General features: G+C 38.2%; 1 protein-coding gene across 1 annotated transcript in view; it reads left to right on the top strand.

The window, feature by feature from the left end:
- The window catches only part of LOC139731320 (rap guanine nucleotide exchange factor 2-like), a 142,358-nt gene that overhangs the window by 54,611 nt on the left and 63,827 nt on the right, over positions 1-23,920 (top strand). Inside the window, exon 4 of the mRNA XM_071642207.1 lies at positions 12,916-12,991. Within this exon, the coding sequence (XP_071498308.1) occupies positions 12,916-12,991 (76 nt within the window). The remainder of the gene's footprint in view (positions 1-12,915; positions 12,992-23,920) is intronic.

The raw sequence follows: 23,920 nt of genomic DNA, 5'->3' as shown, positions 1-23,920 counted from the left end.
ACATATGCAAGCCCTGAGGAAGGTATGCATAATGAGGCGGTTCATTAGCCTTGCTGTTGCCCACAAACCAATGTGCATTGACTCTCAGCCTTCCTCGGGCTGCCTCCTCGACCTTTACCAAAGCACATTCAAGAAATGACTGAGAGAACCTGATTACATTCTCCCCCTGATTCAGTGGAAGACAAAGTGCTTCAGGCTTCCTTCCGATGTTTGTCCACTCCTCTCCAACAACCATCCAGTGCGAATCAAGACTCTCCCTCTCTCCCTCTACACACTGCATGCCTCTATTTTTCTCTCTCAATGTCTAGTTTTCTCTCCTTCCTGTGTCATTGTGCATACATTTTGGTCAATATGAACAGGAAAAAAAAAAATTGTGTGGTTATGATGTGCTGTCATAGAACCTGAGCTGTTGTTTGTGAAGTTTTGTGCTCCTTAACTGAAGGTTAAGTGAGCTGTCGAGGAAGCTGGATGCATTGAGCAATATTTTGGTACACTGTAAAAAGCTTTTGAGAAGAAAGAAATGACCAACATGAATTTTGGCCCATTGTATAGAATCTAAACCATGCTCTTATTCCCAATTTCAGCAAGAGACAGTAATTATGGTTACAAGGAATGTTGATAGGTTAGCATTAATCATAAGTTTGTCTCTGCAGATGCCAGTTTGAGCTCTATTCTAGGCAAAGTGCATGCAATAGTTGAACCATAAGATTGTTTAGTTTGTGTGCATTCAACATTGTACTGCCATTCTTTTCTGGTAGAGGGAGGTAATAGTCACCCTGGAGATTTTAAATGCCAGAACTAGGTCACAAGAGAGAACTAAGTCATGTCACTGTAACAGTGTCTCTTAAAGGGTGTGTACAGTTCTGGTTGAGGTGAGAATTAAGCTTTTGACGTTTTGCGAGATATTCAGAAACCATTCTATGAGATGTCAAAGAGTATGCAATTCTAAGGGGTATCAAAAGTTTACTTGATGAAAATCGGTTTTGAAATGGCTGAGATATCCAAAAACAAGGTGACACAAAGAGATCCTAATTAAAGGCGTGGCCTGTCGCCTTTTATTATTATCACTTTTTTGGATATCTCAGCCATTTGAAAACCAATTTTCATCAAATAAACGTTGAATCCTTCTTAGAATTATATGCTCTTTCATATTTCATAAGAGGTTTCTAATTATCTCACTAAGGAATGTTCAAAACATGAATCCCCACCTCAACCAGTACTGTACAGTCCCTTTAATTCTGGGATGATGAATGCAGACCCAACTCTTTGGTTTCACTAGGTAATCTCTGCATCATTATACTGTTTGCTACCATTTATCATTTATCCGATTCCAGGAAAATATTCACAAGGCCCAGAGGGTGGCAGTATGTCTGTACATGAAATGATACAAATAAACATAGTGTACACTTTATATCATCATGCTTCCATTACAGAGAATGGTGGGAAGTGTTTCCTAAAATGGCAGTGGTTCTCCTCTGTCAATCATCTCAATTTCCATCACATCTCCTGTGTGAAACACATATGAAATCAGAATAACACATGTCAACTTCCTGCTTAATTTCTCTACATATATGGACTTGGCGGCAACAAATCAGTCTTCTTCTATTTTTTAAATCTATTTTTCCTTTCCATGCTGTAGACATTTTTTTTTTTTTTTTTTTAGTGCCTAAACGAGGAAAACATCAGGTTTGTATATTTCATGCAATATTCTGGTCATGAATGGAGCATTGTTACATGCTTAACTCATGAGTCATCCCTTCAAGCTGTGATTGGTTAAGTTCTCTCAGAGACTGTCATGTCTTAAAAGTGAGGTTTTCTGTCAGGTTTCAAAGACCTTGGTGGGGGGTGAATGTGGGTTGTACCAAGAACAATGTGTAAAACGTGTGTACTGAATTTAGGACAACAGAGAGAACAAAATTTCAAAGACTTAGGCCCCATATTCATATTTATCATATTCCATCATTGTTGATGATAGTGATGATGCTTTTATGTCAATGACAATGACAATACAGATGGTGATACTATGCATCTCCTACATAGGTATACCAAGTACATGTAGATACTGGTACTGTAAAACACGATGTTTTTGCAGCATGAAATTTTTGCGAATTGGAGCTGACGGCCGTTTTCCCGGCATGAAATTTTCGCGAGTTGCCTCTAACATTTAATGCATATAGTGTGGACAAGAACTTTCATGTACATTTTAATTTCGCGAATCTTAGCTCTCATGAAATTCGCGAAATTAAAATGCACTCGAACATTCCTCGTTTTACAGTATACCAGGTTGATACTGGTTACCAAGTAGATAGGCCTACCAGTGTATACCAAAGATACCAGTATACCAAGTAGATACAGGTAAACCAAGTAGATACCTGTATACCAAGTAGATATTGGTATACCAAGTATAGATATTGGTATACCAAGTAGATATCGGTATCCCAACTATATAGATACGGATTACCAAGTAGATAGCGGTATAGGCCTACCAAATAGATACCGGTTACTAAGTAGGTTCCGATAAAGTCAGGTGGATGGAAATAACAGAATGTAGGAGACAGCAGTTCTTGAAATTTCACTTGACCTTCTACAGAAATGTATGTTTACCAGTCAGTCAGGAGAGACTGTACAAATTACAGCCACACCCTTCCTTGTTTGAAACATACAGGACTAGGAAACCTTATGGTGATTCTTTGGTTGTCATCAGGGCACAAGTGTTCTGTAAAATGAGGAATTTTCGCTTGCATTTTAATTTCGCTAATTTTGCGAGCGCCAAGATTCGCGAAATTAAAATGCACGCGAAATTTCTCGTCTACACTATATGCATTGAACGCCAGTGGCAAATCGCGAAAATTTCACGGAAAAGGCCGTCGGCTCCAATTCGTGAAAATTTCGTGCTGCGAATATATAATGTTTTACAGTATTTGACAGTAGGACAGACATGCAGTGATGTTTTGCCTCTGCTTTCAAAGCATAATGATGAGAACATTGCAGAAAAATTTATGAGAAAAATCACATGACCACAGGAATGTTTGAATCTGCTATAGACCAGTTGTTTAATGTAGCGGGCATGTGGGGTTAAGGGTCAACATATTCCAAGATTGATCTTCTACCTTCCATCAAGACAAACAATGTTTGGCAGAATATCTTTTTCATTTCTCAAGTATTACCTGCAAAATGCAAAACACAGCCTTTTAGAGTGCCATACATCTTAACAGAAGTGCAGAGTTAAAATTTTGCATTTGTTAACCATGCGAAAGCAGTTGAAATGAACAAAAATTAAAACATTGAAACAAACTCACTCACAAGATAATTGAATGGAGCTTCAATATAAATATCAGAAACTACAATTATGTGTATGACAAACTGACAGCGGTTAAAGGAAAGTAAAAGCAAAAAGGCAAGTTTAGAAAAGGAAAGTAGGGATGATGGTGAAGAGAAAGTCTGTGGAGAATGAGATAAACAGCTGGAAACAAAACTGTGTGGGAGGAGTGGGAAAAATCTTATGACGCGGACATTGCCTGCGTCTCAAATTATCTGTCAAAATGGCCCCATTCCTGGGAAAAACCGTAATAAGGCTTATGCAAACCTAATGCCATGTGTGCTGATGGTGCTGCTAGCAACCACAAGCAAATGAGGGAACCCTGTGGATATATATTTTAATAAGAGTAGGATAAGAGAACAGATAAAGATTAATAAAAAATGCACTTGGAGGTCTTTTCACATAGTACATTAGTAGGTGATGTTTGCAATTTATACAGAATTGTCAAGGAGCCCTTGGTAATCAGAAGGCTAAGTGTGCATCATCCTGTGAGGGACATGAGTATTGAGAAAGCTAGATGGAGGAAATATAACAAAGCTTTTCCTCTTTGTCTTCTTTGATGTAAAAAAGATAAATAACAAAGAAATGTTAAAAGCAGGAATAAAGTTACTGTATTTGAAGCTATGTGACATTACCTTAAACATAAATGACCCATACCTAAATTACAGACAGTACTTTAATGTCCAGGTAGTTGAGATGGTTTGGTACTTGTGATGTTGCAACCATGATAAAGCCAACCCCTGTAAAGTTGTTTATCAATGTGTTGATAACATGTTGTCTGTCTATTGCAATAACCTTATAACTATTCCTTTTTTTTTTACTCTAACCTTTACATGTGAAAACAGGGCAGCTGATTAGTAGGGAATCTTTACCAGGGTAAAGGGTAATAAATGGCAACTGCAGAGTGTATATGTTGCTGTAGAATGGAGATATTTCTTGCTCTGCTGAACATATTATGATGTATGTACAGGCAGAGGCACTGCAAATGTTTAACATTCTTTGTATTCTAGAGAGGTGCGACGTAGCGCGAACGCGGTCGCTAGGTAGCGTGGAGATGTTCTGAAAGCTGCAAATCTAATTAGAATGGTAGTCAGCACAAATTAATGACACATTTAATACTCTGTGAGGTGCTTTTAGCTCGCACCTGTTTTCCTCAAGCTGAATATGACATCTAGACCCCAGGACAAATTGAGACTTCTATGCCTGACGTAAATGTCACTGCTATGGAGGGAGACATATTTCATACACTCAGTTTGTAATACAGGATGTGATAATAAGAAAAGCAAATACAATTGACATGGAAACAGAATAGTTCAAGGAAACCTGTCAAGATTTTTTTTCCCAAAATATGTATGATAAATTTAATTGTTTTCCTTTGCAAGAAAATGCTACATGTAAAAAACAAAAGAAAACATAATTTCATTGCCTGTGTTATTGTGCATTGCATTTTAAATGCCAGGTGTACATACAGTGTACCAGCAAATCAACTGCCTTTGAAGGATAATTTTACGTAGCATTTTTTACATCTTTAGGATAAAAAGCAGGTCAATGCCAACCTCTTGAACATTGGTTTGAAAAATGCATTAAATCTATCTATACTGAAGTGAAGGTGATATATTCCAGAGATTTCTATTTATATTGGCAATATTTTTTCATTACCATGTTTTCGATAATTCCAGTTTACACAATTGTCTCTTTGCTTAAGTTTGTTTTGATCATCAGTGATGAAAAAGTATTAGTTTCTTGTAACATAACTTTTTGATCAGACTCAAACCCTTCAGGGATCTGTCATATTTTCCCCTAAAGAATACCATTTGTGACCTTGCATCAGAAAAGTTGCGGACAGATGTAAGGGTTAATATGCTGGTAGGCCTGAAAAGCAGCAGTGGGTTCATGTTACAAATATGCCATAATATGAAGGGACGAATATCACGAATTCATTTTTATTTCATTTTCACAGACTAAGAATTTTATGAGGACTTGCTTGTATATTCAATTCAATTCGTTTATTCATCTCAATCATCATAAAAATAATACATTGTGAGATCAACATAACAAAAGGAAATATTGATGAGGAGAACGGGGACTACAGAAAGCGAGAGCTTGAGAAGGCGTAAAGCCCCCAGATTACAATGGTAAATAGAATGCATACATGTATACATGACGAAGTGAAAACATTTTTTAAATGAAGTAGAATAATGAACTGCTTGAAATTGTACATAAAACGTAGGAAAAATACTATACTATACTATAGGACAGTGGAAAACCTTAGTTAGGATGACAGTACTTGCCATTAGTTTGCATTTATTGTTGCAACTAATATTACTGTTTTTAGGGAAAGCACACACTTTTGATATCCAAAATCTCAATTTTTTGATCTGGGCCCTGTTGTATAAAAGTTGAGATCAAACATAAGTCAGAAAATCAGACATAAGTCTCTGAATACTCAATTCTGATTGGCTGATACCTGATTTATGTTTGATTTTATGAGTTATAAATGTTTGATTGCATCTGTTTATGCAACAGGGCCCTGGTTTTAATGAGACTTTCACTGTCCTGTTTGATTTTATTTTTAATAGCAAAAGCAATCGGAAGATGGAGTGGATTTTTACTTTAAGGTGGCAGAGGAAGAAAAGCTTGCTGCATGCCAACATTTGTAGGGTGAGGCTGGTCGTAGTTCTTGTTACAAGCAAGCAATGCCATTCAGAAAACCAACTGTTACAGCAGGTTGAAATGAAGGTGGGTGGGATGAATAACCTGACACCTTCACAATGAAGATTATTTTCACAGCCTCATATAGATCCATCCTTGAAAGTTGTGATGTTACTTCTACTTTGAATCATATTTTGTGTGATATTCATGGTGCATTTGTTAAGGATAAAAAGATAACATTTAATTATAAAAGAATCAGGTAAAACTCATCCTGTTTGAAATCTGGAATGAGGCTGAACAAAAAGGAGCAAGTTACTAAGGCTATGTTAATGCAGCTTACCATACAAAACATTGTAATGCCTTCATCTACGTGTACCTCTTGATGGAGTCTGGGACTGCATCACCAGCATCTTTGATGGAGTTGTCCACCAGATTACCATAAGAGTGATGCTGTGGTAATGGCCACATGTGTGTGTATTCTTTCTCATCGTAACTTGTGGTGTTGATGTCATTACTGAAATCATTCTTTTGAGGAGAAATGCTAATAATAACAAATTGCCTCATCATAATAATCATAAAGGCAGCATAGTCTTAAGTTTGTTTCAAACTCTAAATCAATGTTCAGCATATTTACATTATGACATCTTTGTTCCTTGATACAACATCCTACAGATATGTAGTGGGAAAAATCCAGAGCCATGGCTTTTTTGGGATGTTGATGGTATGCAAAACTATAAACTGACTTGATCTACCTTTTGAGTGGCAGATATTAACAACAGCATGGAAATTGGAAGTTGTGGGAGGGGCTGACAGTGGTTTCATGACTAAGTGAAAGGAGGAGGAGGAGGAGGAGGTAGAGATAAGGTTTAGTGCAGTAAGGAGGAAACAAGTGAAGCCAGGAGGAAAGTATGAATCATTCCTCTCCAGTCTAACTGACTTCTTTAATACCATACCATGCTGGCTTCTTTCCATGTCACTGTCACTTCAACATAAATCAAGGAGTTCTGTTTGGTCCCGGGCTTCTTGAACCTGACTTCTCATCCGTCTGTCTGTTTGTCTGTCTGAAGTTTTGCTTGCTCTCTGTCTTTGAGTTTTGGTCATGTGCAAATGTCTGTCTGTCTGTCTGTCTCACTTCTCTCTCTGTTCACTAGTGTTTAACTCAAGTGCCTATTTATTACCATTTTCTACCGTATTTCTGTGTGTTTGTCTGTTTGGCAGTCATTGTTTTCCCCTCTTCATGTGCCATTTTTTATCATACTGAATAGTATACCTACCAACATTACTCATGCTCTATTTTTATTTGTTTTTGTATGTTTGTTTGTCTACTTAATAGAATTCTGATCTACATCCATATATATATGTTGATTTGCCTGACACAATGATTGAATATAGATGCCCCTTCCCTTTGCATGAAAATCTGGAAATTTCATGTCAGTAATATGCTAGCAAGGCTTCAGTTTCTGTTGTCAACTGAAAGGTTCCCAAATGCACTTTTTTGCAAGGTTAAAATCTATTGCATGTTATGTCTGCACTCATGCTATACCCAATCAATATGAAAATTGATGACTAAATTGGACTTGATTTAGATATCATTGATTGCATTTACGTGGCTCCTAGGGAGGTCACAGTGAAAATGTGCACCAATTGTTATTTGATATACAGCAATATGACAGGAAATTGTTGTCAATGGGTTATAATTTCATGCACATGCAGCATTTTCCTTAACTCATTGAAGACTAGTCCCAAGTATACTCAGACAGGTGTCCATGGGAAACGTGCTGTAGCAAAATCAGATCGTCCGCAACAGGTTAAAGAAAAACAAGCAGCTAGAAGCAGTTCAGAATTTTGCTCATAGCTATTAGTATGGCCCTAGGCTTGTGGGTACCTTAGATGTTCATTTCTGTTTCACAAATCTTTGTGCTAGGGATCGAGATGTAAATTTTAGATATAATTTGATACTGCACTCTTAAATTGGATGCAGTCACTGTGTACGTCATGCTATTTTGGCAGTGCACATTGCCACATTAATTCATATCAGCTGTGCATGATTATTAGAGATTTGTGAAATACATGTAGTTTATCAAATTAATTTCTCATTCAATTCTTACAGTGGAAAGATATTAAGAGAGAAAATAAAACTCCCTTGACATCCCGCTATACCCTGCTTGGCGATGTTAATGTTGTCATTTGAATCAACTACATAGTGTGATACTCTTCAATCATTTTGTTGGATGTAAGCCAGGAATCCCACAGTAATGACTCGCTAGTTAGCCTAATTCAGTGTTGCATTGAAGATTTCTTGACAATCTGTTCTGTAGCAGTCTTTATCTGAATGAAATGATTGAATGGAACAGTATGTGAATACTGCATGGGATCTTTTGATCCGATAATACCAACCCATTTGTATTTTGGGGAGTTAATGAATTGATAAATCCATGCCATAGTGTATCCTTCAGCTTAAACACATCTTTGTGTGGATAGCCTTCAGATGCAAAGTCTTGTTAATCTTTGCTGCAATGAAATGAATGAACAAGGTTGCTGTCACATCGGTGGAAGCATCGCTTGAGTGCCGCTACTTCCCATCCCATCCTTTGTCTTGTGTTTAACTTTCTGGCTGCGTCTGAAGGATCCCGTCACAGACTTGTGCTTTCAGCATGACAGAAGTGTGAGAATTGATCCAACTTGAGTGATCGTCCCAAGCTGTGTGAACCCACATGAATCAGTTTCCCACATACAGCTTATACAAGCTGTGTATTAAAATACAAAAGAACTTTGACTACTGGTACACTTGATTGTGGATTGGTAAAAAAAAAAATAAGTACAATCGTGTAACTGGAGAGATTGATTCATTATCAATACAAATATTATGTTTTCTTCAGCCAGCAGTTTGGCTGCATATAAAGTGTTGCATCCCAATTGAAGCAAGTTAACCCTCATAAAAACTTAAGCAGTAAATACGAAATAAACTAAAACTGAATAAATGAGAATATCTTTAGATTTGGGTTGTAGGTCTACTTGTTTTTACCTTTTGCTAAACATGGGAGGGTACCAAAAATTAAGTGGATTCAAATATTTATAGTTTCACAGAGTACTAGCTGTCAATTGACTTTATCATAAGTCTAAAAAAAAAAATACTAGTGACTGAATACTTGCATTTAATGCATCTTTTTGATATGAGGAATTCACATTTAAATACTGGGTGTGAAATTAGAAAAGTAAAAGATGTGAATGTATATAATTTATAGTCATCGTTATATTGTAAAACAAGCCTTCAAGTTGCTCTAACTTGAAATCAGTGATGTAGACAGCAAGTTATGTGGCAGTTCTGTTCAGGATTTACTATTAAACAGTCTATTAAAGGACAAGTTCACTTTCATTGTGTACAGTACATGTTGATTGAGTTAATGCAGCTATATTAGTAGAATACATCAGTGAAAGTTTGAAGAAATAAGACAATCCGGTCAAAAGTTATGAACTTTCATGGGTGTGTCTGTTAATATTGGTGCACTTTCCCATGTTCTATGTAAATGAAGGTGAAAGTGTCCTTTATGTCATTAGTTCCAGTTCCACTGCCCCTAAATAAATTGAATGATTCCCAAGTGAAGTTCAGCTTTCTGATACAGGGCATGGGTGAAGTAGTTCCCATGGCACATCTGCCAGTTGTCAAGCTTGATCTGATTGGCTAATGAGGATTGTAGTCTTATACCAAGCTAGGGGCAGTCATTGAAAGCCAGATGACACACCATTGTGGTTTTGAAGCTGCACAACCCCAACCCCCTTCCCTCCCTGACAAACTTGGTTTGCGATTCCTCTTCCATACTGACATAGCATAGAGGCAATGTCACTGACCTTTTTAGAGACAGACACTGGCTAAGCATGCTTTACAAACCGGTACTGTGCATTACCACAGTCTCTTTCATTCAAGCCAGTGTGGTTGAAGATGTGAGATTCTTGTAACCCTAGGTGGCAGACTATTCTGAGGTTCCAGGAATTAACCCCCATCTTCTTCTGAGGTTGATTTCTGGACAGACATCCTTGTGAGAACACAGAACACAAAACAGAGGTCAAAGAACTGTTCACACCATAGACAATCTTCCATTCAATGGCCCTGTCTTCAATCCAGGCACAGATCTATCACTAAGTGTTAGGATAATTTAATAATGGAGTGCTCTGCCAGGAATGATAGTTGTGTATTAATATTTGGTGAGGAAAGTTTTGTCTTGAAGTATATAAGAGGTAAACTTGGTAAATCTCTTAATTGTGATTTATCCCCTTATAATCAGTGTATCGAAAGAGGATTGTCAGATAGGCTAAGCTGAACATGACTGAGTGAATATGATTGGATCCATTGCTAAAGTGCACTGATTTAGTGTGAACTCTACTGAAACTCCATTGAACTGTCATTCAGTGCAATACTCGCCACTGAAGACCATAGATGAACTGAGCTAATCATTGACTTCACTGAAAGGACAAACTGCTTTGAGTGTTGCTTGCCGATGTCACAAACAGCATTTTTCCAGATAATGGTTTCATGATGATAGTTTATCAGTATGTCTGCATTTGCTATCATGATGCTGTAATTGCTCCCAATGATTTCGAGTAATAACTACAAATATGCTGAATTGATTGCAGCATTTAGCTGTGTCACTTAAAGTACCCGTGATGAAGAACGGAATGATACGTGACTGCAATTAATTGGCTTTTAGGAGTCTGCTATGCCATTTTCTGTATGGCATCACCCGGTCTACATGTACATGTAGTTCCTCTTGAAGCAGAGAGTGTGAGTTGGGGAAATTGGTTAATTTACATGCATGTGGTAGGAAATAAAATGCTGTTCTGCTGCTGTAGAATCTAATGTGCCCAAAGTGAAAGACAATGTGCTCCTGGACCATTGGGTAATCAATTGCAAACAAACGCTGAAAGTTGTCAGCTTCCCTTTCCTGCCTGGCCAGGGAAAATCCTAGGTTAGTTAGGTCTCAGTGTCATCTAGAAAAATGTTGATTGGGATAGAGTAGTATCTGACATTGAATAGGATTTTCTTTTTAAAGCTGTAAATATTGTGTCATTTTCGTTCGTTGTGTACTTTTACTTTCACTGAAAGGCAGAAAAGACAATCACATGGGTGTTCAGATTTCTCTGTCATGTTTTATCCACTGGTGGAAGCCTTGTGGTTGTGACCTAATTCTTTTTTTCTGTCTCTGGACTGGAAATGTCAAAACAGTACTTTCTTCTGGGACCCATGCTCTCAGCTCCATGTGTAGAAATCTCTGCTGGATATTATTTACTGTGGCCTTGTCTCTCTGACAAATGTTTCCTTTTTATTTTTCAAGTTTCAGTTTCAATTTCTTATTTAACACGCTTCATTGTGGTAGAGTCATGCATGATGGCCATATATATTTTCCTTATTTGGAAGAAGAAATATGACCTACTTATTGTTAGATCAAAAAAGCAAGGAAACAACCAAGTGATTGTTTCATTGTCGTACCCTTTGCATACAGTTTACCTACTGTGCTCCACTCCCTTGGAAGAATTCAACAAGAGTGTACTTTTTCTTCCATAAGATGCCACTTGTAGCAAGACATTAACAATGGATTCCATTGATGGCTTAAACTGACATATTGGAGGAGTCCTCATGCCCTGCCCCCCCCCCCCCTTCAAATTTTACTCATCAAGGAATACTGTAAAATATGCATTTTAATTTCGCTGTTTTCACGAATGCCAAGATTTGCGAAATTAAAATGTGTGTGAAAGTTCTTGTTTACACTATATGCATTGAATGTTACAGGCAACTTGCGAAAATTTCATGCTGTGAAAAAGGCCGTTGTCTTTAATTCGTGAAAATTTCATGCCGCAAAAATATCGTGTTTTACAGTGATAGCAATAATTGTTGATGCTACGAACTGAAGCTGAAGGTATGGAGTGAAGAAGGTCCCTAATCCAATCTTTGTGTATCACTGTGAGAAACTGAGCAGTGAAAGGAAAGCTAGCACTCGTCAGTCTGATGGTCAAGGTGTGAGCTTTCTTGGATCAATCTCCATCCATGGATGAGACTCCAGAGATTTGAAATGATTCAGGCAAAATATGCGATGCCAAAGTATACACCATTAAACCAAACTTCATGTCACACCTCATTAAGGAAGAAATATGAAATTACTTTCAAATTGTCTTTTTCCTGTCCTTGACCTTGTACTCCCAGGCATTGGTCTGTACTGACTTTCTTTTTCTTTATAGAAATGGAAAGGAAAGAGCATTATTGTCATGAAGTAGACGCTCTTCAGAGATCATTTTTATCTCTAAAGCCACTAATATTGCAGTTAAATGGAAATCAACCTCTGCAATATCTGCGAGAACTTTTGGTTAGGCCTGCAAGCCCCCGCCCTATATCTTTCTTCTTCTTTTTTCTTTGGAAGTATGCCCCTTGTTGTAACAGGGTTACATTGGTAAATGACTTGCATGGTTGGGTATTTTCTTTCTTTATTTCAGATTCAAACAGCAGTTATTTTACATTAACGACAGTGACGATTATTAGGTTGTTCCAGCTTACGTGATACGTCTTTACATCCCAGCAAAACAAATTATGTCAAACAGTGTGCATCTAGATTCCTTTTGAATATTGGTAAATGGGTTAGTGCCAATTGGGTTAAAGTCCTGTAGTTTACCAGTATTTTGTCCCATATGTCACTACTGTTTTCTTGATTTCTTATGTTTGTGCCTTCTCTTCCTGGACTTGGTATCATTGCCTAATTTATTTTCCTCTTTTTATCATTTCTTTTTAAGTTGAATTTCAAGCATTGCAGTGCCGTGCATAAAAGAAGAGCTGCATATTTCTTATGAGAAATATATCTTACCAGGAATTTTCACTATGATTGTGTTCAGGGCAGTTCATTTGTGTTTCTGATGGTGACCTGAAACAACTATTTTTATCATTTTGTTCTACTCTGCAGTTTTGGCAAGCGGACATCTGGCAGCGGAAGAAGAGGAAATGATTGCCTAATCCTAGAACATTCAGAACTCCTCGTGGTGAGTATGGAATAATTTGGTGTTCTTACCTGGCAAAAAATGAGTTGGCTATCTGGTTGATTGTCAGACAGAAGTGAGTGAAGTAACTGGCCAGTGAGTTGGATGCACACACAAACACCAGGAAAACATTTGTTGAGAAAAGGAGAAGTATTTTCTGTTATTTAGTATATATTTGATATTATGTAGTATATATTTGATGTATAGTAGAGATAGTAACCAGATTATTGAACTAAACACATAGAAGAGTTAGTGAACATAATGGTAGACCGTGATCAAGGGCAGCATTTATCGATGGAGAACACTAATTATTCCTGTGGCTGTTGAGATCACTATTTCTCTTGAATATAACTTGGTGACTTTCTGTGCATACTCTTTGCCCTAGCATGAATGAGTGACTGGATGTTCTGTTAGGCTTTGTCATTTAATAGACTTCCAGGTCTTCACATTGTTCAGTTAGAAAATTGGGTCATGTTCAATAGGTGAATGTACCTCCCCCTTGGCAGGAAGTACACTGTACCATCATGTGTAACATTTGATGCTGAACAGACCGTGGTCTAGAAGTTTGGCAGTAAAATAGTATGTCTTGATACAAGACTAGTACCTTCTATTCTCAATAGGACATATTTCCAGCTTATGAGAATGTGGGTTTGTCATCCTGTCAAACATCCCATAGCCAAACAACTCGTTCCTTTAACACATCTATCATACCTAGGAAGGCAATCTTTCCAAACTTGGGCTAGATTAATATCGTGGTGCACTCTTGAGTCAAGGTACTTAGTCTTCTCTCAAAAATGTTTGTGAAATGAAACAGCTGTAACATTACATACATGTATAGCAGGGAATGAGAGCAAAGAATCTGTCTGCCCCTCACATTCAAGGCATTTCAAAGGAAGAGAAAAAAAAAATGAAGTGAAGCAAAGTATCCGCCTGCTTGTCATATTCAGGGCATTGGATTGTAAAGGGAGAAACGAGAGGGGAAGGATCAGTAACGTGAGTCAAAAATTAGTCATGGATCAGTAGGGATTATGCTCTGCTGGCACAGGTCCCGTTCAAGCTAATGATTAGCATCACATCATTTATGAAGCAATCTGAAAGGGGGAATTAAAGCCTGTCGGTGAGAAGTCTGTGAAGTTTAGTGCTCTCCAAGGCTGCATCTCTGCCGTTGATGCACGGAGGGATTTGTATGCCAGGGACATGCAGGGAGCATCTGATGGGAGACTGACTCCGTGTAGTTCACTCACCCCTGTCTGGGTAGAGAGATCAGAGGGGAAAAGGGTTAATGTAGAGGGGGGGGGGATCATAAGAAGAAGTGATTAATGTGGGGGAGGGGGCAGAGATACCATATCATACTGTAAAGGTAGATATTTTCGTGTGAGTATTTTTTTTGTGCCTGGCCAGGTAAGATGAATTTCACGTAATTTCACTTCCGCGGAATCGAGACATCATCTATTTGAACATATTGCAAGCAAAAATAATTGCGTGGTTTTATTTTTGCCCTCGTTTCTGTTTGTGCAAAATGCGTGAACATTTCCACTTTTGCAGTATAGCTCCGTAATTTGCATAATGTATATGTAAAATGCCCAATGTCTGTTCTGTGGCATGATCATTGATAATCATGAGTTTGGTATGGAAAAACAATTACAAATAGTCATCTTTTTGGTGTCAAATTTGGAGCTGCTATGTATATTCAATGATACTTACCTCGGTTTCATAATTTTCATTTCATTATGGTGTAGTATTCGGTTTGAAATGATTATTTCAGAGTCATTAATTGCAGAATAATACAATGGAAAGGTTTATGTAATACAAAGCATTAGGATTATTTCTAAGGGACTTCTATAGATATCAAGACTGACTTCTTTTACTTGAGGAAAGAGATGACAAGGGTAAGAAATGAAGTTGACAAATTTTCTTTCCAGGAAAGCAGGTCGGCCATTGCAATAATAGTTCTCTATTTTACAATCAAATGACATGTATTCGATGATGGACACTAACTTGTAAAAAGCGAGAGCTGTATGATCCCTTGCCATGTAAAGTAGTACACCTAGGAAACACACACTAGCATTTCTCAAAATGTGGGACTGCCTGTTCTTACCATCTGTGCTCCTTCACAGCACTAATACTGTAAGCATCCACTTACTGCTGCTGAGCAACATATCTCCATATCAATCGTACCTGCTTCACATTGAGAAGCAGAGAGCTCAGTGGCTGATTAGGGAAGGATCTCCCCATCATGGTTCCTACCCTTCAGACACCTAGGTTTACTTTCTCTTGCACGCTGCCTCTATCTGCCCCAGGGGTGATTACACAATGCTTTTGCTTTCCGCTACCTGCTTTATCTCGCAAATGATTAACAGGTTTAGGGTCAGGTTCATCCTTTCTCCTCCCTAGCTCCTCATTCCTTCCTTTATTTTCTGTGTTCAACTTGGCTCTCCTGCCCCAAGTCTTTAGCCCCCTCCTGGGAGGCATGATTCACTTGGTAGACCAGGGCCTTGGGAGGAGGTGTCTGTAGATGGTATAGCCAGTGAGTCCTGGAGGAGTTACACAGGGGAAGTGGTGAGGGGGAAAGTGTGTCAGTGAACTGCCACTTTTACCAACTTCAAGGAATATCATGATGGTTGGGAGACAAGTAAAGAGATTTTGACACAGAAACCAAGGGCTCTAAATGATTCTGAGAAATGTATCAAGCGTTCAAGCAGCAGGCAATACCCACAACTTTGGCAACTTGCAAAATCAATGCTGACATCATCAGGATATTACTATGTAAAATTAAAGAAAAAAAATATGCTTAACATCTGGCTCTTGCCTATGATGTGGACTGTTCCCATAGGTGATGGAGAGGAAAGATATTTTCTGCATGCAGTGTTCTTCCAGACTTTGTGGTTATATACCCCTTCACATAATTGCAGAATTATCAGGATATCTACCATAATGTTGAATACATTCATCTTTTTATTCCTAACCAGTGATAGATTTGTAAGCACAATTGCACACTTCTCTGCTTGTTGTGTAGAGCAGTGATAGAATCTACAGTGGCCTGAAGACAGAAATCTGTAAATTTACTGGCCCAGAAATTTGTCTTCCAAAAATACGCCATGCCAGCATGACCCTGAATTTTCCCTTCTCCATGTCTTCCATCCCATCAGTATGATGTCTGAGTGCAGACACAAGTAATGGATGACTCAGCGTACTTTAGAAAACACAAATAGCTAGATCCAAAGGGGGAAAAAGTCATGTTAGACCATTTTATCGAAGTAATGATGAAAGGTTCAGAAAAAGTAGCGGGCACAAATTGCTCTTTTATTGGTGAATTATTAAGTAGATGATGGCTCTTTCATGAAAGGAAATGACAATGAAATTCAAATTCCTCGTGATATCTGTGCATCATATTGTTCTTATGCCCTTTGCTTGTTATGCCAGAGGCAGTATGGTTTATGTTGTCTGTCTTTCAATCAGTGTGTCTGTACCTATTAATTTCTTAGGATGAAAATCATATGAAGCCAAACTTGACGTCATACTCAGATTGAATTCGTGTCATGGATTAATGATCAGTTAACAATGAGTGAATTAGATTTTAGATTATGTGCGGTCATGAGATTCGGTAAAATACCGCAGTTGTATTATTTGGGATAGGTATCACACTAAGTCATAAAACCTCATGCAATATTTGGTTTGACTATTGCAATGCAGTTTACTCATCATTACCTAAAAGTGAGTCCACGGGTAAAATAAAGTGTAACAGGCATAGGCTTATACATTTAGGGCAATAATGTACATCAAATTTTGTGAGATTTCAAATTGTTTTTTTTTTTGTAGCAGTTGTAAAGGCAGCATAAGGATGTTTACAAACCCACACACACACACACACACACACACACACACACACACACCACACACTCGTATGTCATAGAAAACAGAGAGTCAAAGGGATGAATGAAAATTCCTCAAGAGTTACTGCATTTGGAGAGTTAGTTACTGCATTTATTGTGCATACTGTTCATACCATGTTAGTCAACTGAGCTCTGTGCAGTTAAAAAAAAATAGTTTTAAGCGTCTACGAGGCGATGAAAATGTGTCATTTCTACCTCTACGTGTATATGCATCAATGCAGATATGCTATATAATGAGTCTTTTCACGCCGTATCACTACATAGAGCCAGAAGTTATCAATTCAGCTGTGGTCTACCTAGCTTCATTCCAATTGAGAGCATAATCACAATTACTGTTTCTTACCCTTTACGAACACCAGCTGCCCTTGAGATAGGTTATGACTATCAGACATTAATCCTTCACAGCATGAATACTTCAACGGCCAATCTCTTTGTGAAGTTTGTGAAAGTGATTACTGAGGAGTATGATTTGCTGAAAGTCGACCATGGCTATATGCCACCTATGACATAGATTTGTCTTTGGACTGTTTTCCCCTTCTTAAAGGGAACCCAAATCCAAAGAGCAATGTGGATTGAGTGAAAGCAGCAACATTAGTGGAATACATCAGTGAAAGTTTTAGGAAAATTGGACAATTGTTGCAAAAGTTATGAATTTTTAAAGTTTTGGTATTGGAATTGCTAGATGAGGAGGCTACTAGAGGTTATGACGTATGTGTGGACAACAATATAAAGGAAATATAAAGAAAATTCCGCAAAAAGTCACTTTTCTAGCATAATGAGAGAGCACTTGACTAACCACTTTCAGAAAGCAGGGGGAATAATTGCTACCCTTAACATATGTCAGTATCAAGTTGATGGAATGTGTCATTTTCAAGTGTGTCCCTTCAAGTAGTGTTTAAGGAGACAGTGGTTTAACTCATTGGAGTCTAGTACCAAGTATACTAGGGCAGGTGTCTATGGGAAATGTGTGTTTTGAATAACAAAATCAGCTTGTCCTCAATGGGTTAAGTGATGCTATCTTTGTATTTAATTCTCATCCAGCCTTGATAAGTCTCTTTTTTTCCCCTCCCACCATTACAAAAAGTCTACACACGTCGGCGGACAAACTCTTAATGAGGTATGATGTCATATTTTCATTAACATACAACCAATTGAAACCCGTTGCTGGTAGTGTATAATGAATATTCATTAATTGATCACGCGTTGACCTCATTTGCATACAAACACAGGTCAAAGATATTAGCCAATCACGAGCTAGCGCTGGACGGCTGGCTAGCGTGGTCGCGCTCCGCGAAATACCAGCATGCGATGCGCGCAGCTAGCTGTATTATGCATGCACTGAGGGGATAGCTAGCTAGCTATACTAGTAATATAGCTAATGTGACTAGATGTAGTTGTATACAAGTGTATGCATGCAACACAAGAAAGTGTTAGAACTTATTTCATATTTGGACTTCATCGAGTAGGGCCCTAGACCTCTATTCTACAAGTACGAGACTACTTCATTCTGGAACCAATGAATGAACACCCAACCCAAAGACCAAGGAGAAGATGTGCTTCATATTGCATCGGACATTTCAAAAAACTTCAAGAACTTCCAGAATTAGGCCTACCGCGGAGACCCAGGTTGGCAGGAGAAAACAACTGCAGTGCCAGTGGAACAAAAAGTCAGCATTTGATGTCGAGGTAGGCCTAACGTTAAACTCTACTAAACATCATTCTAATATTTTGAAGCATGTTTAAGTATTGTCTCATGTAACTGTTAGCGCCGATGTAGAATATAACGAATCAAACTAGTGTAATTTATAGAGGGGATTAAACTAGTAAAAGTCAAAACTATTTATGCATTCATCAAACAGTCACTAGTAAAAACAGTCAGTAACACTAACAGTGTAGATCTACTGTAAGGTATACACTCTAGTCTGTAGTGTACTAGCTATAGTAACTAGTAGTAGTAACAGCACCAACCGTAACCCGGTCCACCAGGGTCAGTGAGCGGTAATTAACACGAATGAGCCTTTTTCTTGCGTATTCAGCGGCAGTTAAATAACGTCCCTCAATTGTTCTAGCCAAGTTACAGTCTCGGGAGCAGGCCTCAGGCTTAGGGTGTAAATTAGGTCCCCCAACATGGACCATGTTGTCAGGAAGGCGGGTGATATGAGCGCCCATCTGGGGGGCGTTTCATCAACAAGTTCGTCGGAGGTTTTCACCGACAAATTTGCTATCAGCCAATCAGACGCAAGGATTTCAGTAGCTTTCAACAGTTGTCAGTGTATATCACTGACAAAAAGTTTACCGTTTCATGAAACGCATCACGTCCTCGACCACGTAATCGTAACACCATGATTACTTCCTGTCTCCCCCCCCCCCCCCCCCCCTCCCCCGACCCGGGGGAAAAAATGGAAAAAATTGGATGAATTTTTTTTTTCATCATTTCATTTTCATTTTCATCGACTGTAAATCTGACGTTAGTGTTTAATAACTGTCAACCATATTAAAGCACTGAAGCACAGCAGTATTTAATAAAAGTCCCAGTGAAAAAATAATATCGAACAGTTTAGAGACAGTAGTGCGTGGGTAGCTTTTTTCTTATTTCCGTGAGTATTATACTATACTTATAGCACAAGGTGATAGCTTATTAAGTATATTGTCTAGATTGTTCATCTCATTCTAGAAAATCGTTTTCATCATTTCATTTGATAACTTATCATAGAAACTCTAGTTCTTACAATTAATTATTGATGCTCTGTTTATTTTTACATGAAAGATTCTGGAGGAAGATGATCACACTCACAGGGTTTTAGTTCACTATACCGGATGGGGGGATCAGTGGGATCAGTGGCTGGAAAAGGTAAGATGTATTTTCCAAAATTTAAACTATGGTCAATGGAAAGCCAAATGCCTGTTGACTCCTGCTGATGTGCATGGATGCTGCATACATCTCATTTTATTGTGCTACTTATTCATCTTCACATGTACTTGAATAGATTTTCAAACATTTTTGTCATTTTCTCAAACCTAAGCTCAAATAAAGATAAAAAATACTCCAGAGCACAGTCTGGAGAGGACATCATTTGCCTAACACAAATCAGTTCAACTAACAGGAACGTACAATAGATACTGCAATGTTGTCTTCCCAGAGCTGATCACTTCTTCATAATTATATACAATACCAGCATAGAAGAGAATTCCTATGTCAGAAATGCTGTCCATCTCTTGGAAAATGAAGGCACTGTGAATGTGTTGTACAAAGTCCCTAAAAAAGTCCTATGCTCCAAAAGCTCTTGGGAAGTTAAATTCCACTGTCAATTGTAGAATTTAGTTTAGCTGACTTGCGTTTGACAAATGATGTCACCTTATAGAGTGTGATCTGGAGGGTTGTTTATATTAATATTTTTGTTTTTAGGGTGAAGCTTAGATTTGAGGAAATGATATGATTGACAAAAATGTTAGAAAATTTGTCATACATTGTATACAATGTGAAGATGAACAAGTAACGCAATAAAATGAGATGTATGCGGTATTGCACGTCACCAGGAATCAACATGTATAATTGGTAGAGATGCTTGTTCTTAATTGTGTAACATAATTCAAATAATCTATCAGGAATCTTCAGTCACGTGTCTTTTCGTGCTTACTTGAATGCCCTATGGTATATGGAATCTAAATAATGTTTTTACTCTGTAGATTGCTCTAATGTGAAACTGAATGCCCATTATGAATTTTTTTGTTGCCCTATATCGAAATTGAATGACTCTCTATACTCTTCCATGCACTAATACGAAATTGAACAGGAAAACGTATATTCCTAATCATGTAACCCATGTTTAACATTAAACTGCCGAAGGGATAAAGCCATTGTTATAATTCAGTTATACATTGTACATGATTCCTTTCTACCTACTTATCCTTCGTGTGTATACTTACCACTTCTCTAATAAATGATGGGTGCTTAGTATTATCATCTTTGATTTACAGAGAGATTGTATGAACTTGACTTTTAATTTCAGGCGGATCTCATCACCAAAGAAGATTTTTCAGGCAGCTGCGGAACAGCAAGTGATGTCAAGACTGCGCTCAGGCTTGCCATAAAGGAAAAACTTACAATCAGCATAAACCAGAATCCGGAGTGCGTGGCACGTGTCCCTGTAGATCCACTGGTGTTCGAGGAAGTATTTGCACTTTGTAAAAATACTCAAGACCGTAACCTAATGAATGAGCTGAATGCCATCCTCGGACCCGACTGGAACGTAAGAATAACCAATATGGCAGGGGATTTCGCATACGTGAAAGAAAAGGGCCTTTACCTAAAGCTCAGGAAAATGAGACCAATTACCGAATTTGTGGAACGTAGTGGTACCCTGCAAGAACATCACCTGGAGAGAGGGCACTATCTGATGTTGAGGTTCATAAGGTCGTATGGAACTCGAGAAGAGTGGAAACAACAGAAATGAAGTCAAGACACAACAACGTTTTGTTTCAGGGTTGTTTAAGAGTTTTACAGTTTCTTAGTTTCAAAGTTATTTAGACATTTTACACTCACACGTCATTTCCATATTTTTTATGCAGTTTGATTCATTCATGAACTATGGCATACTTTTTTTTAAATGTAGATTTGGCTTTTGTTACTGAAGTTACAAAGTTACATATGCATAAGGGTCCACAACAGGTTTCAAACATTGTGTTTTCTTCTATATGTCAACATTATTCTATGAATATTTCTTCAACTCCTCGTCTACTGAATGCAATAAAATCGTATCTAATCAGACCTAAAGGACTTTTTTCTCGAATAAAGCAGTCACGACGTGGAGGGAAGCAGCGAGCTCTGTTCAGTAAGTGGCTTAAAAAGACAAAGACATGGCAGCTTAAAATTTTGCAGTCAGAATGTCCGCAAAAAAGTCTGCTTGATACCATAAAGAAACTGAAAAGAAAAAATGAGAAGTTGACAGACATAAAACAGAAGCTTGAAAAAGCTTTGAAAAAGAATGAACGCCTTGAATTGATCAGGAAAAAGTACAAGAAACGTGCTCTGCATCTCTCTATGTTACTGAGAAATAGACAATCAGGCAAGCGATCAGCATGGATGAGAAAAGAACATTACTCAAGGAGACATGCCAGGAGACTCTCAATGCATCTCAAAGAAGAGTGTCGGGCCAGGTTGCAATTTCTTGATTCGTGGGGAGTTCGTGTCATACATATTGTAACAGACTCAAACAGTGGAGAACTGAAGGATATTTCTCTGATTGAAGATACAGAAGAGTTGTGTAGCATGACAGGATGTAATGAAGAGGACATTTTACAAAGGGTAAATCTCGCCGTGCTAGTAAAGGATGCTCATGGCATCTCAGATGAGTCTTGGAATGCACTTGCGTGTATCAGCAATATCCCGAATCTCAAAAAAGTAAAAAGCCACATGACAATCACTGAATGCGAAATGGATATCCCTTTGTCCAAAACCAAGTCGTCTAACCCAGGAGTTCAAAGAGATATAAAGGTACTTTTGAAAAAAGAAATTGAATGTCTTGTAGACAAGGGCATACTTGGAAAAGGTAAGCAGAACGTAGATGTGAAGATAACTGGAGATGGCACAGTGGTAGGCCATTGGCATTACGTGAATGTCACATGTACAATTCTAAACGATGAAGCCAATGCAACTTCCGCAAGTGTACATCATCCCATAGCGATACTTTGCGATGAAGAGAAATACAGTCAGTTGAAAGAACACTTGGTGGATATAGTGCAGGATGTAGCTTCCTTCACAAGTGTTGTCATTGACGAGTTGGAGTACACTATTCGATATCATTTATCAGGAGATTACAAGTTTCTTCTAACCATCTGTGGAATGGGAGCGGCCAATTCCAAATATCCGTGTATCTACTGCCTGATTGATAGTCAACATTTGCATGTTACAGCTCCAAAACAGCCCAGGAGAATCGGTGAAAAGGGATATTCCTGTGTACGAGATCCTATATTCAAGTCGATCGGAACGGAGAACGTAGTTTTTGATACGTTGCACATGTATCTTAGAATCACAGACAGGTTACTGAAGAAGATTATTCAGATGATCAACGAGCTTGACTTGCAAGAAATTGGATCAGTGAGTAGGTGTTATGCTCCTGAAAAAATGAAAAGATGCGCTAAGATGGAAGACATCTTGAAGAAAGCAGGTGTGCGTGGTGCTCCTCTGGCTTATGACAAAGATGCCAAAATGGTCAAATGCCGGGATCTGAGAGGACCAGAAAAACAAAAAGTTGAGAAAGTCTTGGATGACATAGAAAAGCTTGTTGACTCTCATGCACACGGACATGTAGTGGTAAATGCATGGCGCAGGTTTAGGGTTCTGTATGACGATGTTCGATCATTCAAGAAGGCTGAGGCCATGTCTCCTGACAGGCCTGCCAAATTGACAAAGTTGAGAAATGACTTGGTTGAGTGGTATGACAACCTGGTAGATGCTTGCACTTCGAAGATAGCAACCCCCTACATGCATCTCTTTGTAGTACATGCCGCTGATATCATAGAAAGGCTAGGTTCTATCCACATATTCAATGCTCAGGGACTAGAAAAATTAAATGACATGACAACAACGGAGTACTTTAGAGGTACTAATCATCGAAGAGGAGTTGAGTCACTAGTCCAGATCATGCGAAGGAGCAATAGACGCCTCTACCGTGCACACAAAGGCATAAAACTTTCACGAAAATCCTACAAGTGTGGAAAGTGTGGCAAATATGCTGGCCATAATAGTGCTACTTGTCAAATGTAGAATTATGTCACAATGAATCATAAATGGTTCATGCACATCCAGTCACCCAGACCATACAGAAGCAATGAAAAATTAATATGGATCTTTATGTTCATCGTTTTGTATAATAGTACAGAGATGTTGTTGATGTTCAAGATAGTATGCATGTCCAAAAAAAAAAAGGAGAAAAACGCAGGTGTTTAAACTTTGGGGTACTCTGCCCTACTTTGGGTAAAGGAAGCAATTGACAAAACTGACAGTTATTGTAAAAAAAAAGATAAATGTTTCTGTCAT

The sequence above is a fragment of the Diadema antillarum genome, unplaced genomic scaffold (genome assembly GCF_040938485.1).
Source record: "Diadema antillarum isolate AM-2024a unplaced genomic scaffold, OU_Dant_1.0 seq00000368_RagTag, whole genome shotgun sequence".
NCBI classification, from domain to species: Eukaryota; Metazoa; Echinodermata; class Echinoidea; order Diadematoida; family Diadematidae; genus Diadema; species Diadema antillarum.
This window is presented reverse-complemented; position numbering and strand designations above follow the sequence as displayed.